Below are 23,639 nucleotides of genomic sequence, written 5' to 3' on the forward strand. Positions count from 1 at the left end.
GTTTTCTGATTCACAGCTCCCCTCATTAAAAAGAAAATACTTTGAATGTTATTTGGTTAGAGATAACTGGAGAGAAATTTGTAGAAATGGTTTTTAAGTTTTTAAAAGATCATTTACTTTGGAAGAAACACACCGAGGTATGGCAGAAACACCTTTTTTTTTTTAATAAAAATTTGAGAATGAAAACTATAACTGACCTATTGGCATACAAGTGGTTCAATTATTGCTGTCACCACTTTTTCCATAGGATTCCATTAATTCCCTCAATATTTTGCAAGGTTTCACAGAGTCATTCTAAAGAGTGTAGTGCACTCAGATCCATCTATCAATCCTTACTATATAATAAATAAATGATGTCTGACTTACTAGGGTAAAACAGTAACAATAATAATCTCTGATTCTGAATTATTTACAAGCTAATTAGAAAGACGAGCTAATTTCTAAAAAGGTAGCAGATACCACAAAGGGGTATGTGCTATGTATCCAATAAACAATCTCTTGAATATTGATTTCTGAGCATCGCTGACCACTCGAACCGGCTGGAGACTTTCCAGAAACACAGATTCCCAAGCAACGCCCTTTCCTGAATTCCCTTGAATCAGCCTCTTTGAGGGAAAGGCAGAGCAAACCAAGTTTTCAAATAGCTACCATGATCATCACGAGACATCAGACCGACCCAGTCCATGAATCCCTGCTCTGGGATTTCAGAAGAAGCAGAATCTCATTTCCACCAGAAAGGGTCAAGGAGGACTTTGTAGGTTAGTTTAGATCAGGGGAGGTGACAGTCCAAGCGGTGTGACCTGTCTGAGCAAAAGCAATGATGGCCGTGAGCACAAAGGGGAGGACCAGGGCAGTAGGGCGCCCCTCCCTCGGTCCAGGCTCTGGAATGCGCAAGCTGGTAGGGGACTAAGTGTTGCCTTAAATTTGCAAATCCTTTAAGGGCAGGTGTGTATGAGAAGCTGAGAAATATTAAGTGCTCTCTTCTCTACCTTATCAGAACGTTTGCTTACTACCTTGACCCTTCTTCAAATGTAATTACTAGGTCATTGGTTTCCAAGCCCAACGCCCATTAAAAAGTAAATATCCATGCATTCCTCCCAGTTAAAAATTGTGATTACGTTTCAGTACGTGTATAATAATTTATTCTATATTTTTAATACATACTACACTATATTATGTATGGTGTACCACCTGAATTAAAAATAGACTTTTATAAATAGAACTTTTTAAAGAACTGAACATCTTAATAGTTGTAAATTTAATTTCATATATTCGTGGTAAAACACCTCTTTTGTTCCCTAAAAATTACTATAAATATACGCTTTATTATTTTTTTTTTAATGCATACAGAGGGGCACCTGGGTGGCTCAGTCGGTTAAAGCCTCTGCCTTCGGCTCAGGTCATGATCCCAGAATCCGGAGATCGGCCCCGCATCGGGCTCTCTGCTCAGCCAGAAGCCTGCTTCCTCCTCTCTCTTTATCTGCCTCTCTGCCTACTTGTGATCTCTCCCTGTCAAATAAATAAATAAAATCTTTTTTAAAATAAATAAATAAATAAATAAATAAATAAAATGCATACAGAACAATGATTTAAAAGTATGATTCCAAGCTAAATGCTGGTTTTCCATGTCAGTCAAGCGTTACAAAGATATCTCAGAAACATACATGGAGCGGCACCTGGGTGGCTCAGTCAGTTAAGTGTCTGCCTTTGGCTCAGCTCATGATCCCAGAGTCCCACGATCAAGACCTGCTTCGGGCTCCTGCTCAGTGGGGAGTCTGCTTCTCCCTCTCCTATTCCCCCTGCTCATGCTCTCTCTCTCACACTCTCTCTCTCTCAAATAAATAAATTAAATTAAAAAGAAAAAAAGATGCGCAGATCCAAACAGCAGGACACTAGTAGCCATTTATCCTAGATGTTGGTGCTCGTTTTCAAGTCCAACTGCCAATTCAAATAAATTTTTTAAAAAATCCTGCTTTCTTGAAAATCAGTTCACCAGTTCCATAAATTAAGTAGCAAATATCTTTTCATTTTTAAAATGAATAACAGATTTTAAATGAATAGCAGATTTTATCTTTTCATTTTTTAAATTTTGTTAGGTTCACAAACCGAACAAATATCTTCCTCAGAAATATTTTTTCACGTGTTAGAAATTCTGTCTCCATATTTTTGTTTTTATTTTTAAAATCTTAACCACCCACCCCCAGATTCATTTTTAAAAGGCCTTTCCTACAAGTTTCTCTTAAAAAGCACATGGCTTTTCACGGTTAAAACATCACCATTATCCTGAATGGACAGTCTAAACTCCCCTCACACCCAACATCCTGGGGAGAGAAGGTGGGACAGTTCCCAACAGATTTCACTTAACCTTGAAATATGGTGGGGAATTATAGATCCTAGAGGTAGGAGAGGAAGAGCGCTGGCATTTTCTTGGTATGGGTTTATGCTTACACAATCATTTGCTATTGTCAGTCTATATTTTCTTTGCAAGACTCTTATTCGGTCATTCGCAATTTTGTGAGGGTGAAAACTGCGTAGCGTTGTCTAGAAATCACTTCGCAGTGTGCATGAAATCTGCATTCACTGCTACCCACACTCTGAGGACTTCCGCTCTTCCTTCCCTCGGCCTCCCTTTGCCACGCGTGCAGGGCTAGAGGGATGACTGCCATGCATAAGAACTGGGTGAAGATGCCGAAGTTGATTTCTGTCATAATTATTGGTAAAGATCCATTCCTACATGCGTAAACCTAAGTATAAGTAAAAGCCGGACTTTTTTTTTTTTTTTTTAAAGATTTTTTCCTTATTTATCTGACAGAGATCACAAGCAGGCAGAGAGGCAGGCAGAGAGAGAGGAGGAAGCAGGCTCCCTGCAGAGCAGAGAGCCCGATGTGGGGCTCAATCCCAGGACCCTGGGATCATGACCTGAGCCCAAGGCAGAGGCTTAACCCACTGAGCCACCCAGGTGCCCCAAGCCGGACGGATTTCCTCGGCCACCTGCCCAGCCCTCCTGGGCCCCCACTGTGGCGATCATTGAGCCGGGCTGGTTTGCTATCACTGCTCAGGGAAGGTATGTGGCAGCAGAGAGCAGAGAAAATGATCTCTTCCCTGTTTGGGAATTTCAAGAGGGAAGCCCTTGGGAGAACAGTAAAGACTCCGAGCAGGGCCAACAAATTTGGGGAAATAAATGATAAGTAAAAGGTCTGCCTCTCTACCCAGCAGAGCAGAAAATACCCCCCCCCCCCCACCGAGAGAGAGAGGTGGGGAGGGGCTGAGAGAGAAGGAGAGAGAGAATCTTTTTTTTTTTTTTTTTTTAAGATTTATTTATTTATTTGAGAGAGAGAGACAGTGAGAGAGAGCATGAGCGAGAAGGTCAGAGGGAGAAGCAGACTCCCCATGGAGCTGGGAGCCCGATGTGGGATTCGATCCTGCAATTCCGGGATCATGACCTGAGCCAAAGGCAGTCGTCCAACCAACTGAGCCACCCAGGCATCCCGAGAGAGAGAATCTTAACCAGGCTCCACCATCGGTGTGGAGCTGGATGTGGGGCCCAATCCCACAAAACCGAAAGTTGGACACTCCATTGACGGAGCCACCCAGGTACTCCTAGAAAATACTTCTTTCGGCTGGAGGAAGGGAGAAATTAAAGTGGAACGAACAAGAAGTCTCTAGGATGTTAGGAGTCACGGAAGGAAAGCCCCAAGCCTGTCCACAGGTAGATTTGCAGAATCCTAGAGAAGAGAGAAACTGTGCTTTGAGAAATGTGATTTCCCCCCTGAGCACGGACCCGAGAACAGGACTCCCAACGAAGACGTGAATCCATTGTATTGCAATACCCACACATTTGCAAGATGTCCTGAAACTTCCTTTAGAGATGAACTGAGATTTAACTCTTAATCCTTTCATCTATGTTACACTGAATTTCAGGATTTAGGAAGCATGCCCTGAACTTGAATGCCTAGAACCATTTTACGAGGTAGGTGTTTGAAACATACCTGTTGAACAGTTGCCCATCAAAAACCATGTCAAGGGGCGCCTGGGTGGCTGAGTGGGTTAGGGCCTCTGCCTTCGGCTCGGGTCAAGATCCCAGGGTCCTGGGATTGAGCCCCGCATCAAACTCTCTGCTCAGTGGGGAGCCCGCTTCCTCCTCTCTCTCTCTGCCTGCCTCTCTGCCTACTTGTGATCTCTGTCAAATAAGTAAATAAATGAATCTTTTTTAAAAAATTAAAGAAACATGTTGAGTGTTAGCTGCTTAGCATCTCCAGGTCTCCAATATTCAGAACATGTGTGGCAGAGACAATCTCCAACACGAATAATGCAGGGAAGATGAAACATTGAGGAAAGACTACTAGTCTACATTGGCTTGGGTATTGTTTTTAGCTTTACAATAAAAATGCAAGGTCATACATATTGGAGTAAGGTCTTTGCTATGGACTTTTCCATTTGGCTCTAAAAATAAAAATAAGTATTCACGTTTGGCCAATTAAAAGTCTGAACGTGTGGTGCCCCTTCAGTACACCTGTTTCTTAGGAAACTTTGGAAATGCTATTTGCCTTGCAATGCAACTTTCGTTACTCATCTATCCTAATTGTGCCATCGACCATGAAGCTAAACTGTCTGTGGACATATGTAATCACAAGATTCGCCTGTGCAAACTGCAGGTTCATAATCAGGCTCTACTGCCCGCACGATCAGCCACTCAAATGAGGAAGGACGTGGTTGCATAATTCAATGCATCCTATTTAAGAAAAATTCAAGACATAAACAAGACCTCCTTTGGACAAATGCATTCTGTATGTCAAAGACAAACTGTGGGATAGTGAGAAATTTTTAAAATATCTTGCACCTTTGCTAGAAGGTAATTGGAATGACCTAGCTGCAAAGATGTTCTGTAATTGCTGCTCTAAGAAGGCCAATAATACCCCCTCAAAGCACACCAGAGAGGGACAATGAGCACCATCTGGCCTGTTTTCTAAAACAGTTGGTCACCACAGCTGATGTTAATTCTAATGTTCATTCCTTCCGAAATGAGGTGGGGGCTGGATTCAGTGGTCTCCAGAGATGTCCCGAGGCTCTAGTTCTTAATCATGAAAAGATCTTTTTCTGTTGGCTGTTAACGTTTGTCTTGCTTAAACATGGTGATAACTTTAGTGTTTTTTTCCAATCACAAAGTCCTTCATGGTCGGAGCAAAAAATGTGGGATAACAAAGGAAAACATAATGAAATGAGTAAAAATTACCCATAATCCCAACACTCAGGAAAAATGACTTTTAATATTGTTTTTTTTATGTATATCTATAGGATATGTTTATTTCTCTCATTAATTGATTGATTGATTTTAAGATTTTATTTATTTAGTTGATAGAAACACAGTGAGAGAGGGAACACAAGCAGGGGGAGTGGGAGAGGGAGAAACAGGCTTCCTGGCGAGCAGGAAGCCCAGTGGGGGGCTCTATCCCAGGACCCTGAGATCATGACCTGAGCCAAAGGCAGACACCAAGCTACCCAGACACCATCTCTTTCTAATATAAATTAAAATAAAATTATATTTACTGTGTTTGACTCATTTTTATCTACTACTAAATATCGTAGATATTTTGCATGTCAGTAAAGTAACTACCAGCAATAGTTACGATTGTATAATTGGAGTGTGTGGATGGATCAGAACATATTAGCCATTCTCATATTGATGAACATGACATTATTTTTAATATTTTGTCATATCATTCTTTTTTTTAAAAAAAATCAGCTCTCATGAAGTATAAATTGCACGTCATAAAATCTATTGGCTTTCAGCACAGAATTCAAGGAATTGCAGAGATACAAGCAAATTTTCTTCTAGACAAAAATGCATGCATATGGAAAGTTACTTCCTTAACATAAATTCCTAGAAATGGAATTACTAAAGTATGCATGTGTCTTAAGATTTTTTTAAATATAAATTACTAAGATGCTGTCTAGAAATACTGTGCTGGGAAACAGTTCTGTCTGATCACAGAACGCTTTTTCAAAGACATAGGCAGGAAGGCAACTTTGGAAAGATCTTCGGTGTAAGTCCATAAATCCCTGCATATTCTAGCCCTTGCATACTTGTCCAGCCCCACCATATGCCTGCCCCCTGTGAGCTCTGCTTCCCACAATATGGTAGCTCTCACGCACTCAAGGTATTTGCAGACTCTTGGCCCTGCTGGGCTGGGCCTTTTGCAAAGCTATGCTCCATCGGCCAGCGTGGTGGATCTTTGCATCATTCGTGTTTCCACCTAAAATGTCACCTCCTCAGATGGCCCTTCTGTAAACCAACCCAACCAAAATGGCCCCACCCAATGTTCACGATGCAGGCACCATGTTTGCTTCCTCCAAGGAGCTTGTTCAACTTAAACAGCTATTTGTTGGTTGATTTTTTTTCCTTTTGTCTTATCTAAGACAATGACCAAAAGGGTAGGGAAGTTATATGTCTCATCCACCTCTGGAATCCTAAGCACCCACCATGAAACCTGTGCAGCAGATGTTATACATATTTGTTGAGAAAAAAAAAATAAAGGATAAATGAACAACTGAAAGGTATTTACCAGGATGTGTCCTACACATACAAAATCAGCTGAACAAATTTAAATTTGATTATTAGTGTTGCAAGTCCGTAAGTCTCAAATATCACTGATACAAGAAAGTCTAGGATGCTGATGGATAACAGAAGACGAGTGTTAACTTTGAAGCAAATTTTCCTCACATCTCATTTCATCTTCAAATAATGCTGACCTGGGCTCCTGCTCTAAGACACCACAGAAATTGTGTGATCAAGTTCACTGTAGATGCCCATGTTGCTAAGATTCTGGACGCTTCTCTGTCCTTCAGTAGCAGTTGACAGAGGTGCCCATTCTATCCTTCCCAAGACATTCTCCATTCTTCACATCTGTTTTCTTGCTACCTCTCTCGGGCTTCTTTCTCAACTTCTTTCTCTACCTGACCTCCAAACAGGGCAGTGCCTTAGGAATTCGCCATCAGCCCTCTTCTTTAGCTTTCTAACTAGGAAGGTCTTATCCAAGCCATATTCCTAAATATTGTGTACGTGCTACGATGCTCAAATACTAGTCTCCTACCTACGGCCCTCCTCTGACCTCCAGACACATCTGTACACCTGACGACTACTTGACATTCAACTACTATCTTCCACTTAGTGCATCGAATGCAGAGTTTCTGATTCGAGCCCTTACCCTGCCCTTCATCACAGGTACACTCAAGGTCGTTTCCTCCCCCAGACTTTGCCATCTTGTTGAATGAAACTTCTATCCACCTGCCAGTCATGGAGTTCTTGATTCCTTTCTATCATCAGTCATGTTGATCTGTAAATGTATCTCGGAAATCCCCTGCCTCTCTCCATCTCTATGGCGGCCCCTGTCATCATTTCTGATCTGGACTGTAGCGAGAGTCTTTGGACCTCTCAGCACGTTCACTCTTGATTACACAAGAGTGAATCTTTCCCCACAGAGAAATCAGAAAGACCTTTACAAACTGCAACCCAGACCACATCATTCCTCTACTGAGGAGTATAACTGTCCTCTGTTCTTTGGAAAATAGCACACTTTTTATCGGTGGGAACAAGATAACTACAGCACATGTTTTCTACTAAAAAAAAAAAAAAAAATCAGGAATGAAGAGTACAGTTGAATTAGTAATCTGTAATTTCTCCAAAATCCAGATGATCACATTGTGCAGGCTTCTTACTCAGGAGATAGGGGATGCCCTTGATTAGAACCCATTTATGCTCCCTGGGTAGGGCTAAGGAGCACTGTGGGGTCTCTTTTATAAGGAGAACAATCCCACTCATGAGGGCTCGACCCTTATGACTAGTCAATTCCCTAAGGTACCACTTAATAATATCATCACCTTTATGGGTTAGGATTTCACAGGGGAATGGGGGGGGGGGGCGGGAGAGACACAAACAATTCAGACCATAGCAGAGCCCTAATCCTCAATGTGAAGATATTTGTAGATGGGGCCTTTAAGGGGTTAATTAGAGGTGGATGAAGCCATGAGGATGGGGTCCTCATGATGGAATTAGTGCCCTGATAAGAAGAGATACCAGAGGGTTGCCATCTCTGTCTCCCTTTCTGAGTTCACGCAGCTTGGAAAGTCTGAGTGACCACCCAGCAAGAAGGCAGCCATCAACAAGCCAGCAGGAGAGCTCGCACCAGTATCCAGCCATACTGGGATTCTGGTGTCAGGCTTCCAGCCTCCAGAACAATAAGGAATAAATTTCTGCTAGTTCAGCTACTCGGTCTATGATATTTTATTGTGGAAGCCCAAGTCCATCAACACAGTACTTTATTATTCGGCCTTAAGTTAGCTACGTGAATGGGCATCCCTACACATCTCTGGTATCTATGATAAATTCAGGATCAAAAGGACCCACGGGGAAGGACACCTCTGTGTTACAGGTGGGCCATCATATGCATTGGGAGATGGTTAGCACTATCCCTTACCTAGATTCCAATAGACCACCTTGCCCAAGTTGTGATAAGCAAAAATGTCTCCAGACATTGCCATGTCTTCCCTGAGTGGGAAAAACCGTACTGGGTTGAGAACCATGCATCTAAACTCTTCTCTGGCATCAACCCCTTTGGGGAATACCAGTGTGGTTAATGTCCTCTTGCAGCTAATTCATGCTCTTTGATGTTTCAATCTGTAAAAATGGCAAGTGCCTTAAAAAAAAAAAAAAGTAGAAGGACTTCAACAATGACAAATTCTAAGCAGTCACCATTTCAATGGAAGTTACAACCTGTGAACAATGTTCTTTATAATTCAATTTTTCCCCCAATCTGATACAGCAGCAGCAAATCCATGGGTGGCCCTATCCTTGCTGATGGCAGACTTCCAAACTCAAAGAAATCCATATGTGGCACCATGCCTTGTCACTAGTGCCCTTAAGCGAAAGAAAATTTAGAGTGGTGGCATTTTTTGACAGTCTCTGAAATGTCTGATTTCACACATTTTAAAAAACGAGTCAGTCACAGTGGACTCCGAGTTGGCAAATAATTATATGGTAACTGTTGCTAGTCCTGATAAATATGACAACGTCCATTATACAGATCATCATTGACTGAGAGCTGTGTGTAGTAAGATTGCAGCTATTTTTGTTAATTTCATATTTAGAAAAAGTCAAATATAAGGCCCAGATGTGCCTTTGGATATTATAGATTTCCCTGAAATTGTAAAACTCTCTTCTTCCTCAAATGCCTATCTTCTACGTATGGGCAGGATATTACAGGAGATCTAATCAGAGTTGAAAGATTAGGTCTTTGACACAACCATCTCTTCTTATTGTTGCTGTTAAGATTTTATTTATTTATTTATTTGAGGGAGGGAGAGAGCATGAGCAGAGGGAGAGGCACTGAGCGGGAAGCCCGACATGGGGCTGCATCCCAAGACACCAAGATCATGACCTGAGCTAAAGGCAGACGCTTACCCGACTGAGCCACCCAAGGGCCCCCCAACGATCTCTTCTTAGTCACACTGCATTAATCCACTGATGGGCTGTCACTGCGAGCTCCGTGAATCCTTGGAGGATGGAACATGTAAACCGGAAGATGTAAATACACCCGAGAAAGAGCAATTTCATTTCACATGACCCTCAACATACTAGAAGGGCAATTTCTGAGTGCCTGAAAGTATTTCATCTTCCACCCCAATTCTGACTACTATTGGGTGAAGAGTTATTAGAATTTGCTCCCCTCAAGGAGGAGACTCTAACTGCAAGTCAACAGCACCCAATTTTGTTCTCAGTGGCCACAGAAGAGGGGAAAAGATCGCGTTTCCCCAAACATCCTACATTTGGCAGCAGGAAACCAAATTCTGAAACAAACCTTGACAATGACCTTTCTGAACACAAATGCCTGATGGGTGGGGTGTGGGACTAGTTAAGGTCTTTTTTTTTTTTTTAAAGATTTTATTTATTTATTTGACAGAGATCACAACTAGGCAGAGAGGCAGGCAGAGAGAGAGGAGGAAGCAGGCTCCCTGCTGAGCAGAGAGCCTGATGTGGGGCTTGATCCCAGGACTCGGGGATCATGACCTGATCAAGCCGAAGGCAGAGGCTTTAACCCATTGAGCCACCCAGGCGCCCCTAGTTAAGGTCTTTATTGAAAGGTCTTTAAAAGCTCGAGAATATGAATTATTTTCCTCTTCTGAATATTTCCCCTTCTCCTTTAATAAAAGAATAATGAAAAGCAATGAATGGAATGCCCCCCTGGGAAACAACAACAACAAAAATCCTGCAGAAATTAACCAAAACTTCACTCCCATGCCCAACTGCAACCTCCATTCTCAGAGGAAATGACTGTTCTAATTTGATACATTTAAATTTTCTTAAAAAATGAAAATAGTATTTGTGTGTGTGTGCATTTTTATAACTTGGGAATTTTACTATCCTACTGCTATTCATCTTGATGCTTTCAGGCAACTATGTAACAGACATATTCTTAAAGCTCACTGTTGTGAACTGGTATGCTGTAATTGTTTTAAAACTAATACCTTCCTGAAAGATATTAGGTACTTTGTAAACCTTGCAGCTTCCACCTGCAGACATATCCAGTTCTGACCATAGGCCACACTTCCAGCGCCCCTCCCCGGGTCCAACCTGCTATCCTGCCTCTGTGAGGGTTCACAGTGGCCTCCTCACTGGTCTCCCAGCTCTGACCCTCCCCTCCATGCAGTCCGATCCCCACTCAGCAGCCTGAGTGATCTGATTAAAACACCAGGCACACCGTGTCACTTCTCGGCTCAGAACCCTCCTCTTGTTTTCACCTCACCCCAAATTTTCTATTTTTTTTTCTCTTTTCTTTTTTGAGGAACCTCCACACCTTTTTCCAAAGTGGCTGCACCAATGTGCCTTCCCACCAACAGTGTAAGAGGGTTCCCCTTTCTCCACAACTTTTCCTACACTTGCTGTTTCTTGCCTCGTCGATTTTTGCCATTTGAATTGGTGGAAGGTGGTATCTCAGTGTGGTTTTGATTTGAATCTCCCTGATGGCTCATGAGGATGAACACTTTTCCATGTGTGTCTATTAGCCATTTGTATGTCCTCTTTGGAGAAGGGTCTGCTCATGTCTTCTGCCCATTTTTTTGACCTAATTATCTGTGTTTCGGGTGTTGAGTTTGAGAAGTTCTTTATAGATCGTGGATATTACCCCTTCGTCTCTAAGTGTTATTTGCAAATATCTTCTCCCATTCCATGCGCTGCCTCTTTGTTTGGAACAAATAATCTTGAATTTTGTTTGGAACCAGAAAAGACCCCTGAATCGCAACGGAAATGTTGAAAAAGACAAAGCTGGGAGGCAACACGTTGCCTGATTTCAAGCTCTATTACAAAGCTGTCCTCATCAAGACAGCATGGTACTGGCACAAAAACAGACACATACACCAGTGGAACCGAATAGAGAGCCCAGATATGGACCCACAACTTTATGGTCAACTAATCCTCAACAAAGCAGGAAAAAAATATCCAATGGAAAAAAGACAATCTCTTCAATAAATGGTGCTGGGAGAACTAGAGAGCCACGTGTCGAAGAATAAAACCCGACCACTCTCTTACACCATAGATAAACTCTAAATGGATGAAAGACATCAACGTGGGGTAGGAATCCATCCAAATCCTGGAGAAGAACATAAGCCGTAACCTCTTCAACATGGGCCAGAGCAACTTCTTTCAAAACACGTCTCCAAAGGCAGGGGAAACAACAACGAAAAGGGACTTCTGGGACTTCATCAAGAGAAGAAGCTTCTGTACAGCAAGGGGAACAGTCAACAAAATATTTTAAAACCAGGGTGAGCCTGAGAAAAATTTCTGGTATCAGAGCATGTAAAGAATGGTTGCTGGTGAGGGACCCCAGCTGTGCTGAGTGTAGACAATTACACCAAATGATGCAGTTGGAGTCCTGGCCTGGGGAGGACGCTGACGAATGTCACAACTGGAGTCGTTTCTGGTATCTATTTCCTCAATTCACCCATCACCAGATGACTGGGCCAAAAAATAAGCCAGAAAAAAAAATCAAGTGGTAAATAAGCATAAGCAGGGGCGCCGGGGTGGCTCAGTGGGTTAAAGCCTCTGCCTTCGGCTCAGGTCATGATCCCAGGGTCCTAGGATCGAGCCCCACATTGGGCTCTCTGCTCAGCAGGGAGCCTGCTTCCTCCTCTCTCTCAGCCTGCCTCTCTGCCTATTTGTGATCTCTGTCTGTCAAATAAATAAATAAAAATCTTTAAAAAAAAAAAAAAAGCATAAGCAATGAAGGCAAGAGGGGTCGGCAGAGGCCTGAGTGCGTGGCTGCCACAGCTCAGCGCCACTGTGACTTTGAACCCTGGGGCATTCACGGAGGTTCCCCCAGTCGGCCATGAGGGCTGTTGGTGGGGCCACGCTCATCAGCTACTGTTTCCACCCCAGTCCTGTCAAGCTGGGAAGACACTGTCAAGCCTTCACATCACCCGTTTCAAACCAAACTCACTGTCAAATCCAGGCTGTGCAATTAAATATAATTAGGAGCAGCCCAGCCCCAAGCTATTCCCATGACTCCAATGTCAGCCTCGACAAATGCCATTGCATTCGTCAGGGTGACTGTGTGGTGAAGGCAGCTTCAGCTCTGCGACCAGAGCACACACCCACAGGCACACACACACACACACACACAAACACACACACACACACTCACATACCCATATATACACCTTCATATATGCCGACACATAAACACAACCACACACAGGTATACTCACACACAGGGGCACAGGCACACATATACACACGAGGGCACACACAGGAAGACACACACAGTGGTACAAACACACACAGTCACACACAGGCACATACACATACCCACAGAAGCACAAGCCAATACACACTCATACACACACATACACAAAGAGGCACACACGGGTGCGTACACACTTACACATGGGCACACTCACACACTGGCACACACAGGTACACACAGACACACATTCACGCAGGCACACCCATGCCACATACACACACATACAGGCACACACAGAAGTACATACACACATGGACACTCAAACATGTACACATACACACTCAAACATATACACAACCGCACACAGACACCTACACACACACACACACACACACACACACACACACACACACACACACAGTGGGCCCTTCCGAATCTTGCTGGCAGCCCACAGACTTGTGTCTCCCTCCAGGCCTCTTCCAGTGAGAGCACCTGACGGAAGCTACGTGACGAGGTCCCGGCAGTGTGATCAGGGCAGGGACGCACTTCGCGACGGCACTCGGGTCCGCTGAGCGCTAGTTCTTGACGGGAACACTGACACACCTCTCACTATTTCTCCAAGGGCAACTTTCCAAGTGTGAAACCCACCATTTACGTTATTTGAATGATCTAATGCTCCCGCCGGGGACCTCAGAACCCATTCTTGGGACGGCAGCAGCGGCGGCAGGGTGACGCAGGGCAAAATCAGCTTAAAATGTCCTTCACTGGAGAGACAGTGGAGGACAGCTTTCCTTGACAGGCAAGTGCGGTGTCCTTAGAGGCGCCGGACGGCCCTCCCCGTCGAGGGATCCCCGGTGGGCTCCGGAATTTCACCCAGCTTGGCGACTCACTGCTTGCGGGAATTCAGACACCTCTCTTCATCTCTTTCTGACAGTTTTCCCGCTTCTCAATGTTCTCGTCTTGACAGATCTCCACAGTTTTTGGAAGGATTATTCCAAAGAGAATTACTTCACCTTTCCTAGAAGCCTATGTGTCAGTCACTGTGCTGGGTGTCCCGGAGACTTTATTCTTTCGAATTCTCACCGCAATCCCATGAGGCACATATTGCTCCAGTTCCCATTTTACAGACAAAACCATAAGCAACAGAAAGGAAGAAATAAGCGTCGCAGACTCCCGCAGCTGGGTGATAGGGCTGAGGTAGGACTCCAGACCCAAAGTTTCTCCTCATGCCACTTTCCAGCACAGCATGCAACACGGTGCCCAAGCTTGACAAAGGAGAGCTGTTGTTGTTGTTAGTATTGTTATTCCCTAGAATTTATTTTCTCTGCCTGCCTCACCCACTAATGAAATAACTCTGCCTAAATGCAATGGGCTCTTCCTATTTTTAGTGGAATCTGGGTTAATCAGGATCTTTGTTGCTAGTCAGTGCATTCGAGTATTTTTAAATGACTTATTATAAATATTCCCAAGCAGAATATTTGCTCAAGGCATATTTTCATAAAGCCGCACCTCTCCGCATTGGCCCTGCTGCCCAGCCAGTGGGCCCCAGAAGTGTAACAGATCTGGGCTCCCCAGACCCATCTCGCTTCCCAGCTCTCACAGCCAACCTGAACCACTCGACTGAACCCTTTTCCATACTCTGAAAATAATTTTATAAATCGTTTATCCTTGAGAAGTGTTGACTCTGATGGAGTCTTTAAAAGGTCACATGTTTTTAAAACCCAAGCTCTCAAGTTTGGACGCTGCTGATCGTTCTCATTCCTGGCTCCCCTCCCCATCAGAAGCCCAGAGCGCACTCTGTCGTCCCCATCCCCACAGCTGGGACAACCAAAAAGGACTCCAGATACTGCTGAGTGTTCTTGGGGTCGGGGTGAGGGGCAAACCTCTCCCTGGTTGAAAATCACTGACCCATAGCAACCTTTTGAAGTGATTATTTATATGACCCTCTATGGGATGCCTGATCAACTGTGGTCCTGGTGTTTCCCACGGTGCTGGGTAGGGCTGAGGATGAGGGACAGTGCCATGTAGCACCACATCTGATTTTGGACCCAGTGCCTGCATTTATAAGTTAGTATATATAGTATATAGTACAGAAAATTTATACTGCCTAGCATCTAGTTCTATACTACTCTACCTGAAGACCTACTCTTTTTGAACTGATATGATACCAAGTTTATCTTCAACATATTAATATTTAGTGAAGGCTTCCAATAAGCCAGGTGCAGTCAAAGGTTTGACATACCTTGTCTTAACCAATCTTTGCTCTTAAGGTGTCTCAGGGACCACCGTCTCCACCACAGAGATGAGGAGGGTGAGGTTTAGACTCGGTAACTTGCACAAAGCCACACAGATGGGACAGGGCTGACCCTGCCCTTAACCCTCAAGGCCCTCTGTCTCCAAGGCCAGTGTTAAGTATAATGCCATGCCTCTTAGTCATGATGTAACTTAGCCATGAGTTCAACTCCATAGATAGAGGGGACCATAGATAGACGGTGGAAGTCACCACTTTGAAGATTTTTTTTTTTTTCCTTAAATAAGCAGTTATTGGGCCCTTACTGTGTGCCCACAAGCCTCCAGGTCCTAGAAGTACACGAGTGGGAGCACAAACAGATACTCACATTATGGTGCAGAATCTACTTTTACATCATCAATCCTGACGACAGTGTTCCCCAATTCTGCCTCAATTTTGCAAAGCTCTAATTGCTGCCCCCATAAGGATGACTTGACTATATCTCACCTTCGTGCCTATTGCCATTAGGATCCTGAAAGTGTGCATAGTATCATTTAATTTAAAGATTGTACAAGAGGCTAAAGAAAATCTTGCCCAAGCAGCATCACGTAAACCTTAGAAAATGGTCCTCCTCAACCTTGAGTGCCAGCTTCATGCAATTCCTTATTTGCCACAAGATTTTTTTTTTCCCTTTCATGTTCAATCTCCAGCTTCAGCTCTAGATAGGGACGTCACGGCCTTCTCAATGTTGATGGATGTGCAGAACTTTCTTTTTTTGCCTGAGATTCACTCGGGCACAGAAGTCTGGGGAAAACCAGAACATTTTGTGCATAGAGAATAGGACCTCATTCTTTTGCAGGTAAAACTCCTCTGGTATCAATGGTGGGTGGAGAACAGAGTTAAACCGCGGTAACAAATTCCAAGCAATTACTTAGCCAACGGCATAGAGTGGGAGTGACTAAATTCTGGTGCTTGAGTGCCAGTAAAAGAAGGAGTTACCATTTGTCTATCCAGGGGCAAGTCTGCCAAGAAATAAGAAAGGGGGAGAAAGGGGGAGCCAGGAAAGGAAGGAGTAAGGGAGAGAGAGAGAGGAGGAAAGAGAGAGAGCTCCATCTGAGGTCCCTGGGAATGGAGTGAACAGATTGCTAGCATATGAAAGAGAAAGTCAGCTAAATGGCTTTAAAAAGCTTTGTCAACAGATTCAAACCTGTTTAGGGACTCTGAGGTGGTAAAAGGGGGGGGGGGGGAATGATGCCCTAGCCATATTTGGAGAAAATCTGTATTTGTGTATTTATTGCCGCAGGAACTCAAATGTCGTTTTACGGTAGTTCCTAACATTTACAGACAGAGCAGAAGTGTGAACAGTGGGGTGGCAATTTGTTTCTCCCTCATAGGCTACAACTCAATTTGGGGGGGGGGGAATTTCTGCTTTCAAGAGGAACTAGATTACATTCCCAATGGCCGCTCTAGGCAAGTTGGATCGTCTGCAGTGAACACCTCTTATGCCACTTGGCAAGTGGCTGGGAACACGGCTATGGCATCCCTTCTTCACAGTGTTTTCTGAATCTACTAACTTCATGTTAATGTGTTTTTATTTTATTTTATTTTTGGTCAAGTAAGTTAGGAAATTTGTCTGTACTATTTGCCTCTGGAAAGTCACAATGCATGATAGTATATTAAAGGCTCTGAAAAGTCCTGCAATAAACAGCAGTTTGACTTTTATTAAGGTTTACCCAAATCTGTTTGAACAGAAAATATATTCCTGATGACCCATTTTGTTACACTGTATGGCTGGCTAGTGTTCTAGAAGCATCTTAGGAAATTGTGAGCTATAGGATTTGTTCTGCTTTCTGGTCACAACTAGTTGTATTCATACAAACCAAACAGACCTACATACATTAACCAGTAATCATTAAGCTGCTTTAAATGGGTTATAGTAGGGAAATGAGTTAGTCACGTAAAATGTTAGTTGCCAAATCATAGTGGTTACAACTTATTGAGTACTCATGATGCACTGGAAATGGACACCTCAAGTGTTTCATCTGACCCTAAAGATCACATTAAGAAATAGATAGCTTAGCCCCATTTTACAGATGAAGAAATGAAGGCTCTGTGAATTTAAGAAACTTACCTGCAGTCGTGTGGCTAGAATAGGGTAGATTTCAGATTTGAATTCAGATCCCAATTCAGATCATGAGCCTGCAACTAACTGCCTTACCCCTTTCTCTTCTAGTATAGCCACATCTAGTACAGCCACTCAAATAAGTAAGTCACGGACATGAAAATACAGCGCAGGGACATGAAAATACACTGCATGGGACAGATGGGGACTACACTGACCGTGGTGAGCAGTGAGTAATGTATAATGCTGTCAAATCGCTATGTTGTACACCTGAACCTAATGTAACATCGTATATTAATTACACTTAAATTAAAAAAGAATAAACAAAATTTTTTTAAAGAAGCACGAATGAAAAAGCACTTACTTTTGTTGAGTTTTGCTCACGTGCTCTCTTCCAGAAGGCCTGCACCCTGCAATTCCCCTTTTGTATGGATTCCACACCTGGAAGGAGAAGTGGTTTTACACGGAGCGTTCGCCGGTCCGCCCAAGGTCAGGAGCTCATGTTTCCACTGCATCACAAAATCTCAACCAAAGTTACTCTGGGGAGTAGGATTAAAATCTAGACCTAAACTTCAATATTTAATTAGGGAAAAATAAAACCGTGATTTCATAATCATAGCCCAGATCCATGTAATATGCTACTGGAGTTAATGAAATCGATTGTTTAGGCCATAATTATACATACCTTTGAATAACTTAATTCTAAACTTTAAGAAATGTTTCTAAAATTTGTTTCCTAAAGAGATTAACTCAAACCGTCCCTGGGTCTGTAAATACACGGATGAAAGCAAGGATTTTAAGGGTCTACTTCCCATCCCCCTCACCCCCACCCCTGCCAACTGATGAGGGTGTTGGATAGATTTTTTCAATTACCTAAAAAAATGAGGTAAGGTCTGGTCAACACAGTGATCACTACCTTGAAAGGGGAGACCAACTTTCTAGTAAGAGGCAAAACCTAGAGAAGGAACCCTTACAACAACCATAAATAAAGCTATCTAGGCACAATGTAATAGAATTTACTTCACATTATAACGCTAGACACCTATCAATCACTCATCATCTTGGATGTTGTATAAGAAAATTGTAAATCCAACTCTGCCCTTTGGGAGATGATGCTATAGGAAAGATCTTCCTGCAGAACATGGCCCCTGGTGTGGAATAAACAAATAAATCAATTATCATCCAAGAAATATGTTATTTTCGCTACTTAGAATCCCTTTTTTCTGGCAAAAGCACATTGGATCTGCCTTACAAGTGAGCACTTTCCCGGCTGGGGAGAGTGCCTTGCCTTTCCTGATTAAGGGATGGGCCTATGAGGCAACTTAAGCTCATTAGACTTTTTTTCCTTTGAGTATGGAATCCTAAAGAAAAGGATTCAGAAACAAAACAAAACAAACAAGCATAGCTGATTAACTTCACTGGTGGCATCCTCAAGTAAGAGCCCATCAGTTCTGGCTATGACTCCCCTCCCCCCATGAAGTTTATTCCTTCTTGTTTTTTGTTGTTTTGTTTTTCCCAAACCTGTTTCTAGAGCTTCTCCTTGGAACCTGTTAGGTCCCTTCTTGCCTTTCAATGAATTGGTTTTTTTCTGCTTAAGACTATAAAGTATACATTCTGTTACCTACAAGCAAGGACCTGTAACTTGCGCCAGATGAGGAACGTCATAAAGGTATGATAACGAACTTGACAAGAGAACAGAGAGTGAAACCAAACAAAGATGTCTCCATAATCATTCCAAAGGACATCATGGTGTGCCCACAGTTAAAAAGACAGGCAAGTACATTAACTGAACAAGGAAGAGTTAAGTCATAAGTTCTACCTTCCTTTGGAGATGTAAGGGTCCTAGGAGTTTGCTTTATGTGTGGTGAAATTTCAAGAAGGGAATGTATACAGAGAAGGAAGCAGAGACACACAGGAAGGTAAGGGAGGACCCTGAGTCTTCTTTTTGTAATATTTCCATTTTTTATATTTATGTTGAAGTACATGTAAAAATATTAGAACAGAAACTGTTAAAGTACGTAGAAGTCCACCTCTCTTTTAACTACTTCCTGGTATGAGTTTTCCGGGGCTGCCACAGCAGAGGGTCACGAGATGGTTTCCACAAGAGAAATTTATTTTCTTACAGTTACAGAGAAACTAGAAGTCCAAGATTCAGGTGCTGGCAGGGCTGGGCTCTTCTAGGGCCATGAGAGAAGAGTCTGCTCTGGGCCTGTCTTCTTGGCTTGGAGATGGCCATCTCCTTCCTGTGTCTTTACAATGCCTTCTCTCTCTTTTATCGTATGTAGTACATCCAAATCTCAGACTCTTGCAAGGAGAGCAGTCATGTTGGATAACGGGTCACTCAAGCGATGTCATTTTAACTTAATTACCTCCTCAAAGACCCCTTTCCAAACATGGTCACTTTCCGAGGTACTGGGGGTTAGGACTTCAACACACGATAACGGGGGCATAATTCTGCCCATAACCTACATGTTCCCCACTGCCCACCCATGTTCTCTAAAGGTCACCCTGTTCTGCAAGTTTGTTCCTTTCCATGTAATAATTTTATGTGTGTATATACACACATGCATGGTTTTTGAAGAAATTATACAAAGAGGACCAGGCAATACACATTTTCTGCATCTTTGCCTTTTCACCCAAAGCTCTATTTTGGAGATTTTTTTTTCCATCCAAACCCATGCAGACTGACATTATCCTTCTTGAAGGTGTGATCCTCTTGACTCCACCCTTGTGAAAAGTCTGGATCCAGCACACATCCTTCTTTGTTTTCCAACAAAGGGGTAGAGCAGTGAGGTTTCTTTGAGTGTAAGTAAGAAGAAATTACTCTAGCAACCTAAGCAAAGAAACTGCATTCCAGGCTGCTGGAAACGTACTGACTTGCTCCTATCGGGACGGAGGACACGGCGGAGCGGACTTCCCAAAGACTGAGGAAGCTCTGGAGGGTCAGGAAGCAAGCCCTGCTGCTGAGAGCCTGCAGAAGGTTCTGTCTGCTTAGTGAGCTGCTGCCAAAATGAATGAACTCGGATCCCACCCTCTGCAACACAGTGACACCCCACATGTGGCAATCGAGTGCTGAAATATTGCGGGTCCGAAAAGAGTTGCACCGTAAATGTACAGCACGTATCCAATTCCAAAGACTCCGTACAAGGAAAATAATGTAAAATTTTGTAAATAATTTTTATAATATTTACACGATGATATTTTGGAGATAGGAAGTCAAATACGATATAGACTTAAAATTAGCTAGACCTGTTTCTTCTTACCTTGTTTTGGTAGCTATTAGAAAGTTCAAAGTTATATGTGTGGCTTGCGATGATGACTTGAATTCGACTCTCTTGGGTCACTAGTCATTTCTTCTTTCATTGTTGAAAGGCCAAAACGCTGGTGTAGAGTCTAGTTAGCCCAGGCTAGGTCACATGCCTGGCCTCTTGGCAGTACCCGTGTCATACAGATTTGTGGGCTCACTGCCTCTGTAGGGCGGCCCACAGCTGGGAACAGTAATGCCTAGAAGGAAATTGAGATGGTCAGAAAGAAGAAATTGATGGTGGGTGGCAAAACTCTGCAAGTGCCCAACATTAGTGATTAATGCCCGACACATACTAGGCCCTTAAATTGTTTATGCTGGAGGGAAGGCATACGTAATGAGTGAACAAATATGGTGCACCTGTGGTTACTCTCTCCTCTCCCGGTGCCCTTCTTCATCAGGTCCCCACTTCCACCCTGGACCTAGAAGAAGCCACATTTCAAGTTTTAAACAACTCTACGGTGTTGCTTGCATGAACTACATATCTAGGGCTATTTCTCTGAGTTGCCATTTTTTGGAGAAATGCACTCATTTCTGTTATGACTCATCCACGTTTGTTTATGCATTCCACTTCCACTGAGCTCGTCATAAAGTCACTTCTGAGACCTCCTGTTTCTCTCTGCACACGCACGCCTGTAGGGATCGCATCCAGTCTCATAGCTTAAATATCAGACATCAGATGATATTTAGATTTAAATATCAGACGTGCTGATCACTTCCAAATTCATATCCCTAGGCCAGACCTCGCAAGTTCGTGATGCTGCCAGATACCCAACTACCTACTTGGCATCTCCGCTGGGATAACGAATAGTCCCCTCCAACTCAACTGGTCCAAAATGGAAATGGAACCACTTCCTCCTGCAGCCTTCCATCTTTAGGGAAAGGACAGCTCTTGCCTTCAGTGGGTCAGGCCAAGAACTGGAGCTCTCCCTGGTTCCTCCTTCCTGAAGCAGTACACACAGAATCCAAAGGAACTCTTGTCAGCTCTGGGGTCAGACATAGTGAGTCCGATCACCTCTCGCCATCTCCGATGCCGCGCTTGGTCTGGGCATCCTCATTTCTCCAGAACTGCTGACACAGTTTCCTCGCTGGTCTTTCTCTTCACCTCCTGCCTGCTAACAGTGTCTTTCTGACCCAGTCTCCAGACTGGTTCTTTTTCTTTCTAGTTTACAGATACATGATTGCCAAATAACATCGCATTTGTTTTAGCTGTAGAACATGACTTGATACAAGAATGTATCACAAAATGGTCACCACAGTAAGTTTCATTGCACATCTACCCCCGCACATAGTTACAATTTTTTCTTACGATAAGAACTTTTAAGATCTGCTCTCTTAGGGCGCCTGGGTGGCTCAGTCAGTTCAGTGTCCTCCTTCAGCTCATGATCCCAGGGTCCTGGGATCGAGTCTCACACTGGGCTCCCTGCTTAGCAAGGAGTCTGCTTCTCCCTCTATGTGCCCCCCCCCCCGGCCTATGATCTCTCTCTCATGCTCTCTGTCTCTCAATTAAATAAAATCTTTTTTAAAAAAATCTACTCTCTTAGGAACTTTCAAATGTACAATACAGTTATTTAACTATAGCCACCATGCTGTACATTAAATCTTCAGAACTTAATCACCTTAGAACTTTAACTTAGAACCTTTGAACTCTCTCAACCATTTCCCTACTCCCCACCTCCCATCTCTACCAACTACCCATCTGTCCTGCTTCTATGAGTTTGGTTTCTTAGATTCCATCACTAAGTGAGATCATACGGAATTTGACCTTCTCTGACTTATTTCATGGATTATAATGTCCTCAAGATCCGTCTGTATTGTCACAATTGGCAAGGTTTCTTTCTTTCTGTAGTTTAATAACATGTGAGATACATATCACACCTACTTTATCCATTATCTGCTGATGGACACTTACTTTGTGTCCATGAAGTCCAAGTCTTAGTTATTGTAAGTAATGCTGCAATGATGTCAGAGCACAGATGCCTTTTTAAGAGAGTTTCCTTTTAGGTGATAAGTTATGCCATGTCACTTCTCTATTTATGCAAGGCACCCCATTTCACTCAAAGTAAAAGCCAAAGTGCTAACAACGGCCTTCAGTGCCATAAACTGTCCAGTACCAGCTACGTCTTCCCTCTGCCTTCCTTCCCTCCCCCGCACTGGCCGTCGCCTCTACAGCCATACTGGCCTCCTTGTTACCTCTCAGACATGCCAGGTGCACGCCTTTCCCCGTGTCTCTGGCTTAATTCCCTTCAAGTCACTGCTCATGTAGCCCCCTTTTCAAGAGGACCTCCCTAGCGACCATGGTTATTTATTTACATTTTAGAAAGATAGTCATTGACAAGGAGAATTTTTATAACGTCGGGTTGATTGAATAAAAGGAAGCAACAATGCTGTGTATTCATCAGAATCAATCGTTGTTCAAAATACACTCATGTGGGGCGCCTGGGTGGCTCAGTGGGTTAAGTCTCTGCTTCCGGCTCGGGTCATGATCCTGGGGTCCTGGGATCAAGTCCTGTGTCCGGCTCTCTGCTCAGCAGGGAGACTGCTTCTTTCTCTCTCTCTCTCTGCCTGCCTCTCTGCCTACTTGGGATCTCTGTCTGTCAAATAAATAAATAAAATCTTTTAAAAAAAATACACTCATGTGTAGGCATTGTAAAATAAAAAGTCTGCAGGATGAATATTTTTTAAAAAGGAATTAATTTCTAGGGGCTCTCATGCCAGCCATCTTGGTCATATCAAATCTGCTTTACTCTTCCTTTTTCTTTTGCACTTCCCACTTCTAAACATACTACTTTGCTTACAATAACATACTAATTTATTTACCTATCTTACATATTGTTTTTTGCCTCACCTATCCTGTTCAAATGTAAATTCCATAAAGGGACTTTTTTCCCATTTTGTTCATTGATATATCATACGTGTCTAGAGCAATGCCTCCCACGGAGTAAATGTTCACTAATTATTTGCTGAATGAATGAGTGAATGACCCTGAAATCAAGGCCAGGAACTGATCCTCAAGGAGTCTACAATCTAGTATATTTGCCTTCCTAGAAACCAATCCCCTTATTAAAATTACCTTTTGGGGAAAATGAATTTCCATTCTCATCTAGAATGATCTGTTCTTTACTCATCACAAGAGAGGAACTGGTCAAGGTCGTTTGAAGGAGAAAATGGGAAATATATATTTATTTTGCCAAAAGGAGCTTGGTTTGCTGTTCTCAGCTCCTTTCCCGCCAGCAGAAGCCTCAGCCC

The 23,639-nt window shown here is 43.1% G+C and overlaps 1 protein-coding gene across 1 annotated transcript in view; it reads right to left on the reverse strand.

Moving 5' to 3' along the window:
• Nucleotides 1–23,639, reverse strand: part of DOK5 (docking protein 5) — a 353,468-nt gene that overhangs the window by 241,362 nt on the left and 88,467 nt on the right. The window contains exon 2 of the mRNA XM_059133197.1: nt 17,451–17,527. Coding sequence (XP_058989180.1) covers nt 17,451–17,527 — 77 coding nt within the window. The remainder of the gene's footprint in view (nt 1–17,450; nt 17,528–23,639) is intronic.

The sequence above is a fragment of the Mustela lutreola genome, chromosome 9, assembly GCF_030435805.1.
Source record: "Mustela lutreola isolate mMusLut2 chromosome 9, mMusLut2.pri, whole genome shotgun sequence".
Lineage (NCBI taxonomy): Eukaryota > Metazoa > Chordata > Mammalia > Carnivora > Mustelidae > Mustela > Mustela lutreola.